The sequence below is a fragment of the Lactuca serriola genome, chromosome 6, assembly GCF_051521515.1.
Source record: "Lactuca serriola cultivar US96UC23 chromosome 6, Lser_US96UC23_V15, whole genome shotgun sequence".
Classification (NCBI taxonomy): domain Eukaryota; kingdom Viridiplantae; phylum Streptophyta; class Magnoliopsida; order Asterales; family Asteraceae; genus Lactuca; species Lactuca serriola.
Genome location: NC_136413.1, coordinates 182,001,230 through 182,016,383, shown reverse-complemented (window position 1 = coordinate 182,016,383; position 15,154 = coordinate 182,001,230). Strand labels below are relative to the sequence as shown.

The 15,154-nt window shown below is 31.6% G+C and overlaps 1 protein-coding gene across 1 annotated transcript; it reads left to right on the top strand.

Annotated features, from left to right (window-relative positions):
* The first annotated feature begins 1,459 nt into the window (after positions 1 to 1,459).
* LOC145057507 (transcription factor bHLH61-like) lies at positions 1,460 to 5,176 on the top strand. Its single transcript, XM_079005369.1, has 4 exons — positions 1,460 to 2,177; positions 3,503 to 3,658; positions 3,759 to 3,926; positions 4,877 to 5,176. Exons 1-4 carry the CDS (start codon positions 1,560 to 1,562, stop codon positions 4,961 to 4,963), a joined length of 1,029 nt encoding a protein of 342 aa, XP_078861495.1. The 5' UTR covers positions 1,460 to 1,559; the 3' UTR covers positions 4,964 to 5,176.
* The last annotated feature ends 9,978 nt before the right edge of the window (positions 5,177 to 15,154 follow it).

The following is a 15,154-nucleotide window of genomic DNA, read 5'->3' as shown; positions in this document are numbered from 1 at the left end:
CTCAGACTTGACTTTCCTACAAGTCAAGCACCTCTTACCAGGCCACATATCGCTTCATACGTGGCTACCAATAATCAGGCTAAAGATCTCTATACATATTTGTCGCTCCGGGATGAATTGAGAATATCGACTTGTGCGCCTGGTCCATCAAAACCTGTGCATTTTCGGACCCTAAGTGTGGGAGAGTTAGTGATTTAGGGGGAGGCTATTTAGCATGGGGCGATTCTCTGTTCAGCAACGAGGGCCAGGTGCTACCTTCAACATGGTTGTTTTGGATTTGTTGCTTATGTGATGGATACCCATGAGAAGGGTAGGGCAACTATGGACGAGGTACTGATTGTTTGGGAGTACATGGATGTATTTCCGAAGGTTTTTCCTGGAGTTCCTCCGGAAAGGAAAATGGAGTTTTGGATTGACTTGTTTCCAGGTGCGGCTCTGGTTGCTAAAGCACCTTATCAGTTAGCACCTGCAGAGGTGTAGGAGTTGTATACATAGCTGCAAGATTTGTTAAAAAAAAGGATTCATTTGGCCGAGTAGTTCACCATGGGGTGCGCCAATCTTGTTTGTGAAAAAGAAGGACAGATCGCATTAGATGTGTATTAACTACTAGGAGCCGAATAGCCTAACAGTGAAGAACCGTTATCCGCTCCCAAGTATTGACAATTTATTTTACGAGCTTCAGGATGCATCTTGGTTCTCCAAGATTGATCTACATTCGGGATATCATCAGATGAGGGTTAGAGAGGAGGATATACAAAAAATGGCCTTCCAAACATGTTATGGTCATTACGATTTTGTGGAGATTCCCTTCGGGCTCACCAATGCTCAAGTCGTATTCATGGATCTCATAAATCACGTATGCATGCCTATGTTGGATCGGTATGTGATTTTGTTTATTGATGACATCCTGGTCTATTACAAGACCTAGGAGCAACATGAGGATCGTCTGTGAGAGGTATTGAAGACTCTGAGGAAAGAGAGGGTTTATGCAAAGTTCTCCAAGTTTGAGTTATGGTCGTGCGAGGTGTAGTGTGATGCATTAATCATGGGTTTGGGTGCAGTGTTGATGAATTGGGGTCATGTGATTGTTTACGCTTCAAGTCACTTGAAGCTTCATATGGAAAATTATCCTACACATGATTTAAAGTTGGGGGTTGTGGTGTTTGTTTACGTTCTTTATCTATTTTTCCATTAGTAAATCCCACAAAATTCAACCCGTAAGATGATTGTTGTTAGAAAATTGTTAGGTTGTCAAATTTATCAAAAATTGATATATATATATATATATATATATATATATATATATATATATATATATATATATATATATATATATATATCACGTATTCTATTTGAGGGTAGAAGGCCTTTAGTTCCAAACATATATTATGAAAAAGAAATTTAAAAAACAAGTTGTATTTTTCTTTTAAACAAGATTCACTAGCCACCACCTTCTCTTTTTCCTCACCCCTCTATATATATTCATCGCTCTTCTGCCACTTGGTGCAACTTCATATTCTTCATATGCTTCCAACCACAAATCCTAAGAAAGTTCAACAATGGAGTTCCACCACCACCATACCCATGGATTCTTGGAAGAAATATTAGATTCAAACATTTCCTTTGGAATCAATGACATCGATGATCAATTTGACCAAAATGCCCTCTTCTCTACACCTACCACTTTTCTTGAAAGCTCACCTCTTTCCATCACCTCTCAAACCTCTTGTTCTACTAATGACTTTTCACTACCCTTCATCTTTGATTCACAAACCCTAAATTGTTCTTCATTTGGTCAACATTTCATCCACCCTTTTGTTGACCATGACCAGTCATCCGCTGGCCTTCATGACGACACTACCAATATCAAGATTGAATCTTCACCATTGATTCATCAAGATTACTACTCTGTGTTTTCAATGCTGGATGATGTAGAAAACTGTCATTTCCTACACGATGTGGGTAATCGGGTCGATAACCTGGAAATACCGGACCCGAGTGTTGCTATGGGTGAGCTCGAACACCAGAGACGAAACGGAATCAACATGGGGAAGAATAGTAAAAACTGTAAAGTTGAGGGGCAACCTTCGAAAAATTTAATGGCCGAGAGAAGGAGGAGGAAGAGATTGAATGATAGACTCTCCATGCTTCGATCGATTGTACCAAAGATCAGCAAGGTGCAACTCTTGATATATATATATATATATATATATATATATATATATATATATATATATATATATATATATATATATATATATATATATATATATATATATATATATATATATATATATATATATATATATATATATATATATATATTTATTTATTTATTTATTTATTTAAATTTCCATTTTGGCTTAAACATATTATTTTTGAATATATAAAAAAATATCTTTTTAACAACTAAATTACGATATATAAAATTAGAGTGGTGTTCTTTTTCTTGTTTTTTTCCATTAACTCTTGTATGTAAAATGTTATATATATGAGGTCTATTTTTTCTGTAACCAAATAAACCGTCTTTAATAAATTACAATTTTAAGAAAAAATTCTTAATATTTATCGATTTTAATAATATTAATTCATTTTAATAACAGAGAAACTTGAAGTTAAAAAATTATGTAAATAGCCAATGTATTGATACATTAAAACCATTATTTTTTGAATTATTAAGTCATTTTTTCCTGACTAAATAAATAATAAACAGTCATTCTATCAGGAGTAACTAAACCATGGCGGATGTATGGAGTTTTAGATATTCTATAATTTTTGGCGATAATAGTCTCTTTGTCACAAAAAAAAAATTGTTGATTTTTGTTTTTTTTTTTTTCTAACTTTGTTTGTTTGTTTGTTTGATTTTTTTTAAAATGTTTTTATTGCAATATTGTTAGAAACAAATAATATACTCAAAGAAGATCATAAATTTTTTTTAGTGTAAAGTGTTGTATTTTTTGTATTTGAAGCGGAGAGTTCAAATTCAATCTTATACAGAGATTGAATTAGTAATTTTTTCATTCCCAAAAAAAAAAACTAAAAATAGATCACATCTTAGAAAATGTTTTTGTTGAGGATTTTTATCATTTCAATCTAAAAAATTATTTCATGACTGGTAATTTGATTATTTCTATTTACGGTCTTTTAAGGTTAATCTTTCATCCTTTACAATCCAAAGGAATAGACATTTGATTAAACATTTGATTTAAATACAACGAACTCATGTCTTTATCAATTAATGCAACTGAATTGATTTACCACTTGTTTAAACCAATAATATTTTTTTTCCTAATAATATAAAACACGATTGCATCACCAACTTGATGAATGCGATTGCAATTTTGTTTTTTATTTTATAAAATTGAAATGTATTTTACAGTAGATCCTACCATATGTTGCTTTAACAATTTGTTCATCATGCTTTAAAGCTTATAATATACGTTGAATTTGGGAATTTTGATTGTTATAATCTAATTTTATTCTTACTTTTTGAATTAAAAAGATGGATAGAACATCAATACTTGGAGACACAATAGACTACATGAAGGAATTGATTGATAAAATCAATCATATGCAAGAAGAAATGGATATTTCCTCCGATCAATTAAATTTAATGACTACAAAGCCTAAAGAAATATTTATCAGAAATTCACCAAAGGTATGTACAATTTTTGTTTAACTATCTTATATTCTATATCTAGGAGAAAAAAAATATATTTGGATTAATAACTCTTTAATATGTTTATTTTCTATTTTAGTTTGACGTGGATCGGAGAAATGCAGATACACATGTTCAAGTATGCTGTACAAGTAAACCCGAGTTATTGATATCGACAATAACAACACTTGAAGCTTTGGGCCTCGAGATTCATCAGTGTGTTATAAGCTGCTTCAATGATTTCGCAATGCATGCTTCCTGCACTGAGGTATAACGTTTTCTTAGGTTTAGTATCATAATAGGCAACAAATTATGTTTTTTTTATATAAAATATCATTGTTTTAAAAAAGTGCGGTTAGAAGGTAAACAACTTAAGCAATTGAAACTTTTTGTTCACAAAATGCCAATATTTTAATTGTATTTAGTAAAAAAAAAAAAAAAAAAAAAAAAAAACAAATTGCATACCTTTTTAAACCAATAATATTTTTGTAAAAAATAGATAATTTGTTACATATGTATGATATTAACCCATCTATTTTAATAGTCATATTTTTTGCTAAAAATATTATAGGTAATCTACCCTAATAAATAAGAATGATTTTGCCACATATCTTTCTCTCATTCAATTTGCCACATGTCATTTTGTCATAATTTAGAGATATATTTATTTTCCACTTGTCATTTATTTCACTTTCCATTTCTAATATATTATTAATTAGTTTCCATAAATTACACATACCATAATGATATTAATTTCAAATTTTAAATTTTAAATTTCAATTTCAATTTCAAATAAATTTACAGTTTAAACCTTTGTGTTTAACATTTTGTTATAATTAACATATTTAGTATACGGGTCTGATAACTAAACAATAATTTTAATTTATTTATTTTTTGCATGTTTTTTTTCTCATAATTTTTATTTATTTCAAATTTCAAATTCAAATAAACTTCTCGTTTAATCGTTTCTATTTAACATTTTGTTTTAATCAACCCGTATATTATACGGGTTTCACAACTAGTCAACTAATATTGTAGATTTTGTATTTATTTTAGGCATCAATTTTTTTACGTATAAAAAAAAAATCTAAAATACCTGTTAATGATGGAAAAACAAAGATCGAACGTTTGTAATTTTTATAAGACATGCTCATTTTCTTCTCCGTTTCTATTCCTATTTAACTGTATTTTTACATGGTTGGTGGTTTTAAATTACAGGAAATGGAGCAAAGAGTAATTTTAAATTCAGAGGATATAAAACAAGCTTTATTTAGAAACGCAGGATATGGAGGAAAGTGTCTCTAAAGATACTATATATGACGCTTCATTCTTTTCGCTACGTTGATTATTTATCTTTTCGGATATTAAAAAATAAAATGATTCATAGACTTTAAAATTGTAATTTATGTGATAATTATTGAAGGATAAAACTGTAATTTTGTTAGGATAGAGAGGATGTAGCTGGATATCTTGTGATATGGTTTTTGTCATTTATAATAAAGTTACCTACCTTTTTTACCCTTTTCCTGTTTGCCCTATACCTTTTGTTACATGTGATTCCAATTGATTAAATCCTAAAATTATATCCCCTTTCAAAGGCCTACTTGTGATGAGTTTCTTTTGAAAAATAGTTATATTCTTTGACTAGGGTTACATGTACAGATGCAAGGGATCAATGGGGTAAACAACGTCAAATCTAAAAATTTTACGAGCTATAGCAAACCATTTGTTTATAAAGCGTAAGTTCATGCGACAATTTTATATATATATATATATATATATATATATATATATATATATATATATATATATATATATATATATATATGGGAAAATAACATAAATCTCCTACGAACTTTTTAGGGTTTACCTGTTGAGTTCTTAATGTTTTTTTCGGGTTTTATGGGTCCCTAAACTAGGATATAACCTGCTCTTTTAGTCTCTGTCAACCTGTAATAACTAGTTCGGTGACCGTTTAGATAAAAAAAACTCACATTGTCCCCTTATAAAGCCAAAAAAATAAGTCCGGGGATCAATTCATATAAAAAAAACCTCTCATTTTCTTCTAAAGCCGGTTCACACTCAATTCGTATTGATCCCCGAACTTATTTGTTTGGCTTTATAGGGGCACAATGTGAGTTTTTTATGGTCTAAAAAGTCGCTATTACAGGTTGACAGGGACTAAAAAAGCAGATCATATCTTAGTTTAGGGACCCATAAAGTCTGACAAAAACTTTAGGGACTCAACGGGTAAACCCTAAAAAGTTCGTAGGGCATTTGTGTCATTTTTCCTATATATATATATATATATATATATATATATATATATATATATATATATATAGGTTCATCTGAGACCATATTGATTTTATGAAACCGTAAGACGCAATGTAAAAATAATTTTAAAATAAAAAATAAAAGGAAAAATCCGAAAATTCTTTTTTTAATTGTTATTTTGTTCATTTTATTTACCTAAAATAAATTTTAAAAAATAATTAAAAATTACCGTTTTTTTTAAATACGTGAAATATTCTAATAGAATATTACACTATAAATATTCTAATGTGATAAAATATTATAATATTCTAATATTCTACTAAATTTGTTAGATATATTAAATATTCTAATATTCTACTAAAATATTTCTAAGATATTTCAAAAAAAAAGCTGTAATTGTTTTTTATTAATTTTTATTTTTTTTGGAAGATATAAATGACGAAAATAATATTTAAAAAAAATTCAAAAAATTTCAATTATTTTGTATTTTAAAAATGTTTTTTTATCTAAATAATGAATGGTTAGGATTGTGTGTCTTGACTCTCAAAATATAGTGGTTTCACATGAACATAAGCATATATATATATATATATATATATATATATATATATATATATATATATATGAAGAGAGAGAGAGAGACAGAGAGAGAGAGAAAAGATTGGTTCAAGTGTTTTTAACAAATATTGTGTGTCTCTAATAACCAATCAGAATGAAAAAATAAATTCAATAATAAATCATAAAAGGGTATTATAGTAATCTTAATTATGATAAATATCGTAAATAAATAAAATCATTAATAACCTTTAGGTATAGAAATTCTGTTAATAAACACTACAAAATCACGAGAGATCCCTTTACACGGCCTCCTCCCCTTCTAAACTGAGCCCACCATACTTCTCCCATCGTCGACTGATGTCCAACCCCACTGCAATCGATTATGGCTTATTTCCCCAACCCGACGACAACGTCAAAAGCACACGACCATGTGTGACCTTCGAGGAGTTCCACCCAACAACAACTACAAGAACCGACGATCTTATTCCTCCACCATCAGTTGTTGCGAACCCTATCAAACGACACCAAAATCCATGCGACCCTCTTCTTCCACACACCGGTCATTGGCTCGTTGCCAGAATTTCCATTCACTTGACAACGATTAATTCTTCAGCCTGACGTCTATCTCCTTCAATTGTCACTCATATTGATCTACTATCGTTTTTGATTGAGTTGAATCATCCCAGTTTATTGTTTCTAAATTTTTACCAGGTAAGAAATTTTTTATTTTTGACATTCTTTTCTTTTTCAAATCAATTGATTATTAGAGTATATAAGATTTTTTTTTATGGGTTAACATGTTTAATACAACTTGTTGAAGGTGTTTGACATTATATTTCAAGGTAAAGTTATGACAATTGGATAATGCACATAAGGTGTTCGATAGAATGCATAAGAGATGTATCAAGCTAAATTCTCGGTAAATGACTAATTTCATATTTAAAACATATTTTCTAGTAATTTTTACAATCAGCATGCTTGTGAAATATTTAACCAATTGTGTCTATGGTAAGGATGAAATTTCCAAACAAATATTGCTAACACACCCATGTATTTTGCCATAATTCTATGTATTCTACCATAATATATATAAAGATTTTGAAGAATCAATGCATTATTAAACTTTTAATTCTCAATAGGATACCATTAGTCTTTGTTTTTTTACTTTTTCTCTCTTGCAATGTAATAAAAAACCTAATTGGTGTTGTTTGTCACATCCCCAAACCAGAATGGCGGAAATATTCGGGGGTGGATGACTTCACGTAGTACCATAACAATTGAATATTGTAAAGAAAGTAACACAATCATCATATATATAATAAAAACGTATATCGTTGCGTTACACATATTTCCAAAAGAATATTACAATATGATGATGTAAATGTTTAATAATAAACGTCCTTAGCGTTCCTTCTTCAAAAGCTGGTGGTTACCTGTATTACTGATTCCCTGAGAAATACAAGTGGTTTCGAAAAAGTGTCAACAATTAAGTTGGTGAGTTCATAAGTGTTTTGTATTGAAAAGTATGTCCTTTTGGTAGCAAATCGATGAACATGGTTTTCAGAAAATTCAATATTTTCTATATATAGTTTGAAAAGTTCCCAAAATTGGAGTGCGTTAGTATTTTTCGTACTTGAATGATAAAGATAAACTTTGTGCTCAAAATAATGTAAAAACTGAATGCATATATGAATCTCGTAAATCAAACTTGTTTTTATACTTTCATGTGAGTCTTATAACCATACTATTGACACAGACTGCCTGTAACAACATTCTTCAGGTGTTGTAGTGTTATAACATTTGTCACCCCAGACCTGTCGGTCTAACTGTAGCTAACAGTTTAGGTGCGGGGTTGTCAATCCCGTATAGATCTATACACAAGTATCATGCTCTCCCTCCAAGAGATTATGGTATATAATACAGGACTTGAAATGCATACATAAGAGTACGTTGAAGTTTGAGTATCTCACATCACTTAGTATAAATAGATTTACGATAAGAAAGACTTTACTTCATTGTTGTTGAAAGTATTTCGTTTTTCAAGATGTATACGTAAGAATGTATGAATAACTTGCTAACTATACCAATTATAGTTTTTCAGAAAGTATGTTCCATTTGGTGAAAATAACTTGATGATATACTAACCCTTATACGTAAAGTAAGATATTGGTATCGATAATTAATAAGATAGATGTTGCATTTATGTTTATAAAACGATACGTTTACTTGTATTGTACTTGTATTCCCCCTCTAAAACATGAAAAGACTGAAAAGGTAGGGGTATGAACTCACTTGTTTGGTTTGAAGAGAGTGGGACTAGGGTCGAGCAGAACTTCAACCGCGGAAAGCTGCATCTTCGAGTTCTTCGGGGATCTCGGTAGCGTAGAACCTTCGTCGAGGGCTCGGGTGCGGAAATCGAGGGTGTCGGGACGGCCTCTGGTGCTTGAAAGTGTGTGGGAGTAAGTGAGATTTAGTGGGAGGTGTGCTAAAATCCGTAGCTTATGCCTTCTATTTATAGGGCTGGAAAGACGAGTACGCTGGGCGTACCACCGGAGTACGCTGGGCGTAATTCGGTTACGCTGGGCGTAACTTTGCGTCATGGCTTACGACTCGAGTCTAGCTAGGCGTAGAGCTGCAGCCGATGGGACTCGACCCTGCACCTGAGTACGCTGGGCGTACTCCTACATTACGCTAGGCGTAATCTTGGCTTCCGTCTTCTAAATTCCGTAACTTTCGCGTACGGACTCCGTTTTTCGCGTTCTTTATATCCACACGTAGGTGAGATTATGCTCTACAAATTTCATTTAGACTTCGTCGGCTAGTTTTGACTTTATTTTTAATGATATGTTTTTAATAGGCCGGGACTGCTAAAGTCCGTTAAAAATTCATAGTTTCTTTATTCGACGTCGGTTTTCGTTTGTCTTTTTATCATTTTACTCCTATTGTGGAGACCTTCAACTTTCGTTTAGTTTGCGTTAGCTAAATAACGCTCGATCTTCAACTCGAGTTTTTAGCTCTCTACTACTGTTCCGAAACTTAGAAAATTCGTAACTTCTTCATACGAGGTCCAATTTGGGCGATCTTTTTATGTACATTTACAGTTTAACGAACTCTACAACTTTTGTTTAGATAGTTAAGGCTAAAATGCATTTTATTGTAATTTCACTTTTTACGTTAAATAGTGTTTTACCGGGTGTGTCGCAAATATTTGAGTGGTTATAGTTTCTTCAATATAACCCGGTTTCGAATGTTCCTTATGTTTTTGGAAACCTTGGCATGATATCTAACATTTGATGCATCCCAATTTAGATATTTGAACACTTTATTTTTGAGGTTAATTTCGTTGATTCCAAATAGTTTTCGTTGTATTTGTCTTTTGAGTGTTACATTGATTTTGGAAAAATATAGGGTTGTCACATTGTTTTTTAGAATAAATTAGTCTATTATGATGTCAAAGTTGAGTATGAGGTGTCAATGGATTTGGATGTATTATATCATAATTTAATTACATAAATCCATTCTTTCATAATGTTTGTATTCTAGCATAATGTATTTTATGTATTCTGCCAAAATTTATAAAACAAATCTTATCAATAAAATTATTTTAGAATGAATTAGTTTTTTTGTTAGATTTTAATGGTTTTTTTTTTCTTTTTAGGTTTTGAAGAGTTTTTCATTCATGTGGAAAAGAAAGAAAATATGGAAAACAAGAGTGTCTTATAGTAAAATGTAGTCCGCCAGAATGTATAAAATGAATCTTAGCAATATTATTTTTTCAGAATAAATTAGTGTTTTTTGTTGGATTTTGAGAATTACTCATAGTTTAAAATTGTTTTTTTTTTTAAGAATTACATTTGTTATGCTTTCAGAATGTTGTTATTATTCAAGAATGTTATTTTTTTTATCACAATCATAGAATATAATTATTTGATATATTATTAGATCAAGAATTGATTTTGTATATTGTTTCATAATGTACTTATTCATATTTGTCTTTTTATTTATGAATTCTTAAAGAATATCATAACCTGTTATTCAAACAGAATCTCATTCTAACATAATCGCATTCTGACAGAATAAAATAAGTTATAATCGGTTATGAATACAAATTAAATTAGAATTGAAATTGAATTAGTTTTTTTTTAAATAAGAATTATCCCTTCAAATTCAAAATTTTCCTTTTTTTAAAAATAGTTTGTTGTTTAAAATAACCTTTTAATTAAATTTGAGTGATATTATGGTACATGATATTGCATTGTAATATCATCACCCTTAAAATCATAGCCATACATTCTTTTTATCTATTGGTCTAGAATTCTCCTTACATTCACACAATATTTACCTAAAACACAATAACCTAACTCTCTCTCTCTCTCTCTCTATATATATATATATATATATATATATATATATATATATATATATACACACACACATATATATAGGTTATATATATATATATATATATATATATATATATATATATATAGGTTATTGTCACTGTAGCCCAACAATGTTTCGTATATTTGTTTAAATGGTCCCTTGTGACTTTGTTTTTGCCTTTAGGGTACGAATTCTTGTTTTTAAGGTTTAAAAAGTCCTTTTAAAAAAATGAAGGGGTCACCCGGTGAACCCCTTCCTAGTCAGCAGGTTTAAAGTTAAAAAATGCCACCTCATCAGAAGTCTCTTATCAATTAAGATGTCTCTCTCTCTCTCTCTCTCCCCTTTCTCTCTCTGTCTCTCTCTCTCTCTCTTTCATCCCCACCTCGTCGGAAAGCCCTAATTCCATGTTTCCTTCCACCGATGACTGCCTATATTATTCCCTTTAACTTGTGTTCCAACACCGCCACTAATCCACCATTATCTGCCACCAGAATCGTCCAACATTTGTAGTTGACGATGATGTGGTGATACAAGAAATCGAAATCGAAGATAGATTTATGTAGACTAATGGAGTTCTGTTGAGAACCCCCATTGAAGAAGATGAATACACCACCACTACCGTCGCTGATAGAAAAGGGTGAACCACCACTTCCGACACCTCCTCCAAATGAATTACTAGAAAGCTTCATGCCTCTCATGGCGAATTGATCTGCACTACCTCCTACTCCCCTGAACCTCGAAGGTATGAAAGGTTCATCGACACAGAACTTGGATACTCCAATTTGATGGGTGATTGGAACTCCCGACGGTGTTGTCGGTGGAAGTGTTCGATGCTTTGGTGCTCACCGCAGGAGAAACGGGAAGTTTCAATAGGGTGGTTGCCCGTTTTCTCATGGAATCACCTTCGATTGGGTCACAAAACTCATATCAACCTTCGATTGGCCATAACCTGAATCCGAGCATATTGAGCTAAATCGCTCTGAATCTGATCATGTTGAGTTGAATCGCAGACACCTCCCTTTTCTCGTTGAATCGCCTCTATGTTTCTTCTGTTTGTTTCTTTTATTTTTAGCATAGGCAACAGTTGGTGATGATGGTTGTGTATTCAGTGGTTTTATGGCGACGAATTAAAGGTGTAATTAGGATATCAGTAAGGAGGAATCAGGTGTCTTTGTGGATTTTGGCGTTGGGTTCGGATTAATAGGTATGAAGTTTGTGTTAGTCAGGTGTCTTTCGAGTTCTGATGAAGAACACAAAGGAACCAAAGGTTTGGGAATTTTTTCTTTTCTCTTAGATGAAGAAGATGAAGTTCGGTTTTGTGCTTAGACTCTTGGCTTACGTGGCAATGATGAGTCGACTCACCACTGAGTCATTGTTGACTCACCTTCTTAGTTGGAAAGTGAAAAAAGAAGTGTAACCTTCAAAAATAGGTAAATGTACGACATTAACCGGTAAAACACAAGTTCGTACCATTTAAACGCAAATAAAAAAAAAACACGAGGGACCATTTAAACCAATATATGAAACATTGTTAGGCTACAGTGACAATAACCTTATATATATATATATATATATATATATATATATATATATATATTCTACTATTATTCATTTTTATAGACATATATGGTCTAATGCGGAATTTTATTAAAGTTTGGCGGTAAATAAAAGTTTTTGAGTCATGATGTGTCATGACGAAGCCATAACGAGCTTTTTAGAGCCGTGTGTACCAGCAACATAATGGATACATATTTAGTGAAAAATGTAATCATGGTCTTGTATTCATATTGTGTATTTATGATCTTGTTTATATACAAATATCATTCATTGTTTTGTTTCGCTCGACTCATTGTTTCTAAAGTACAAAAGTATATTCACCTTCTAAAATTTCAGTTTTCTACGTCATGTCAGTTTTCATTCATTCTATTTTCATTTTTCAAAACTCAGGAAGTGGTCACCTTTCGTTTTATTACTTTTATTTTTCACAATAATATTAATTTTATTTTAAAACCTATAATTTAAAAATTAAATATATATAATAAAAAATAATTAACAAACACAAAAATAAAAATATTCCAATAGTTAAAAAGTACCAAGAATCGTTTGACGTTTGGCAAAACTTCATTTTCGTCGTAGAGACATATCGTTTTTCCTTCATTTTTTATAATCATATTATTGTTGGAAAATTGGTTTTACAAATTTCCAATAATGAGTTTTTCCTCATCTTTTAGCATAAATTTTAAATTCTAAATGGAATCAGAATGGACAAATGATTTTGTGTTCGTGTTCTCCTTCGTGACATCTTCGTTTTGATATATCATACATTCAAAACGGATTGAAAATGAATAAGAAGTTACTTGGTAAAGTGAGATAGTTGAAAGAGATTAACAAATGAGTTAGTTGAGTTTTGTTCCAACCCACATAGGTGGGAGCAAGAAAAGAAAATGAGTATATGAATACAAGGGGTTCTTACCCTTGTAAGACTTATAGAACCAAGGTTCTTTCTTGTCCGGGTACAAATGAACCATTGGTTGAACAGAAAAGATCAAGGATTTTTTTTTCAATTAATAGTTACACACCCGAATTTAGAGCTATTAATTACATATTTAATTTTTGATTTCTCACGTAATTGTGCTCTTTAATTTGATTTTTACAACTTCGTTTTTAATACATCAGCTACATATTGCAGTATAAATACCACACCTCTATGACTGATAGAGTTACATCTGATGAAGCAAAAATCATTTCTTCCTCTTTTACGCTTCTGCCACCTATTGCTGCAACCAAGGTATTCCACTAGTAAGTGTTCAGACAATCTTGAAGAATTGCTTACCGCTGTTGTATCACACGAGAAAAACACCCATATACGGTGGATTTGTTTGAAGGATATTTTGTTAAACACATGACTCAACAAACTTTTTTTATGTTTTGTTCTTTCCTGTAGATTTTAGGTTAGGCAAATGTCATATTAGACCATCAAACTTTTGGCGTTTGTTTTAAAAGGTCACTAAACTATTTTTTTTGCACATTAAAAGTAATAAACTCTCATTTCCATGTTTTAAAATACCCTTTTGTTACCTGCAACCAGATTCAAAGGTAATATACATGTCTGGCTCTCACCTCGAACTCATTTCTCCTTGCCACTACACCTCGCACCAGTTTCGCTCATTCAAAAACCCTAGGAGATTAATCGTATGTGCAAAGAAATCCGATGTATCTTCTGCCGGATAAGGTGAAACCGAGAATCGATTTCGGTTCAATTTCGACTCCGGGAAGGTTTTTGATATGAAATCGTTGATTCCAGTTGTGAGTAATCCATCATCTTTGGGTTCTTTTTTTGGTAGATGTAAGGATCCGAATATGGTGTTTGTTGCCAGAGCTACTGGACAGGCCGGAATTAGCATTGCTCAGACTCTGCTCCGGAGCCACCATCTGAAGAAGATGAAAACCCCAAACTATCAAAATCGAAACAATGGATACATACATATATATATATATATATATATATATATATATATATATATATATATATATATATTTGTGTGTCTGTGTGTGTGTGCTAAAAGTATTCCTATTAATACTATATGATAATCATAATAGAAGTATTATTACTTAAGAATATTAAATGTGTATTGAATACTTACTATTATGTGCTAAATGTATACTTGCCTTATGATAGTATTTCATGAAATAGAATTTGTATTCAGAAGTTGATTACATGTATTGTGGTCTTGTCTAGTTATAAACTAAGACTTATGTAATGTATTTAGTTCAAAATAAGTTGAATAAGTGCTTTGTTATGCCTTTCATTGTAACAACATTGTATAAGTAGGAAATTTGTATTGGAAGTTGATTACAGGTATTGTAGTCTTGTGTAGTTGTAAATTAAAGTTTGTAAAGGATGCTTAGTTCGGAATAATTTGAATAACCGGGTAGTCTCATTCTGGGATAAAATGTGAGACTAAAGATGAGTGTAGTAGTCCTCATCTTTCTAGCACTACTAGAAAAACAGCCTTTTACGACGCTCATTGCGCGTCGTAAAAGGCTCAGACGACGCGCAAATGCGTGTCAAGGAAGGCCCTGTCATAAAGAGAGACGATGCACTTTTGCGCGTCGTCTATAGACGACGCGCATTTATGACGCTCATTTACAACGCGCAATTATGACGCGCGTTTACGACACGCAATGCGTATCAAGGAAGGCCCTATCATAAAGGAAGACGACACACATTCGCGTGTTGTAACCTTATGACGCGCGTGTTAATGACACGCAATGCGT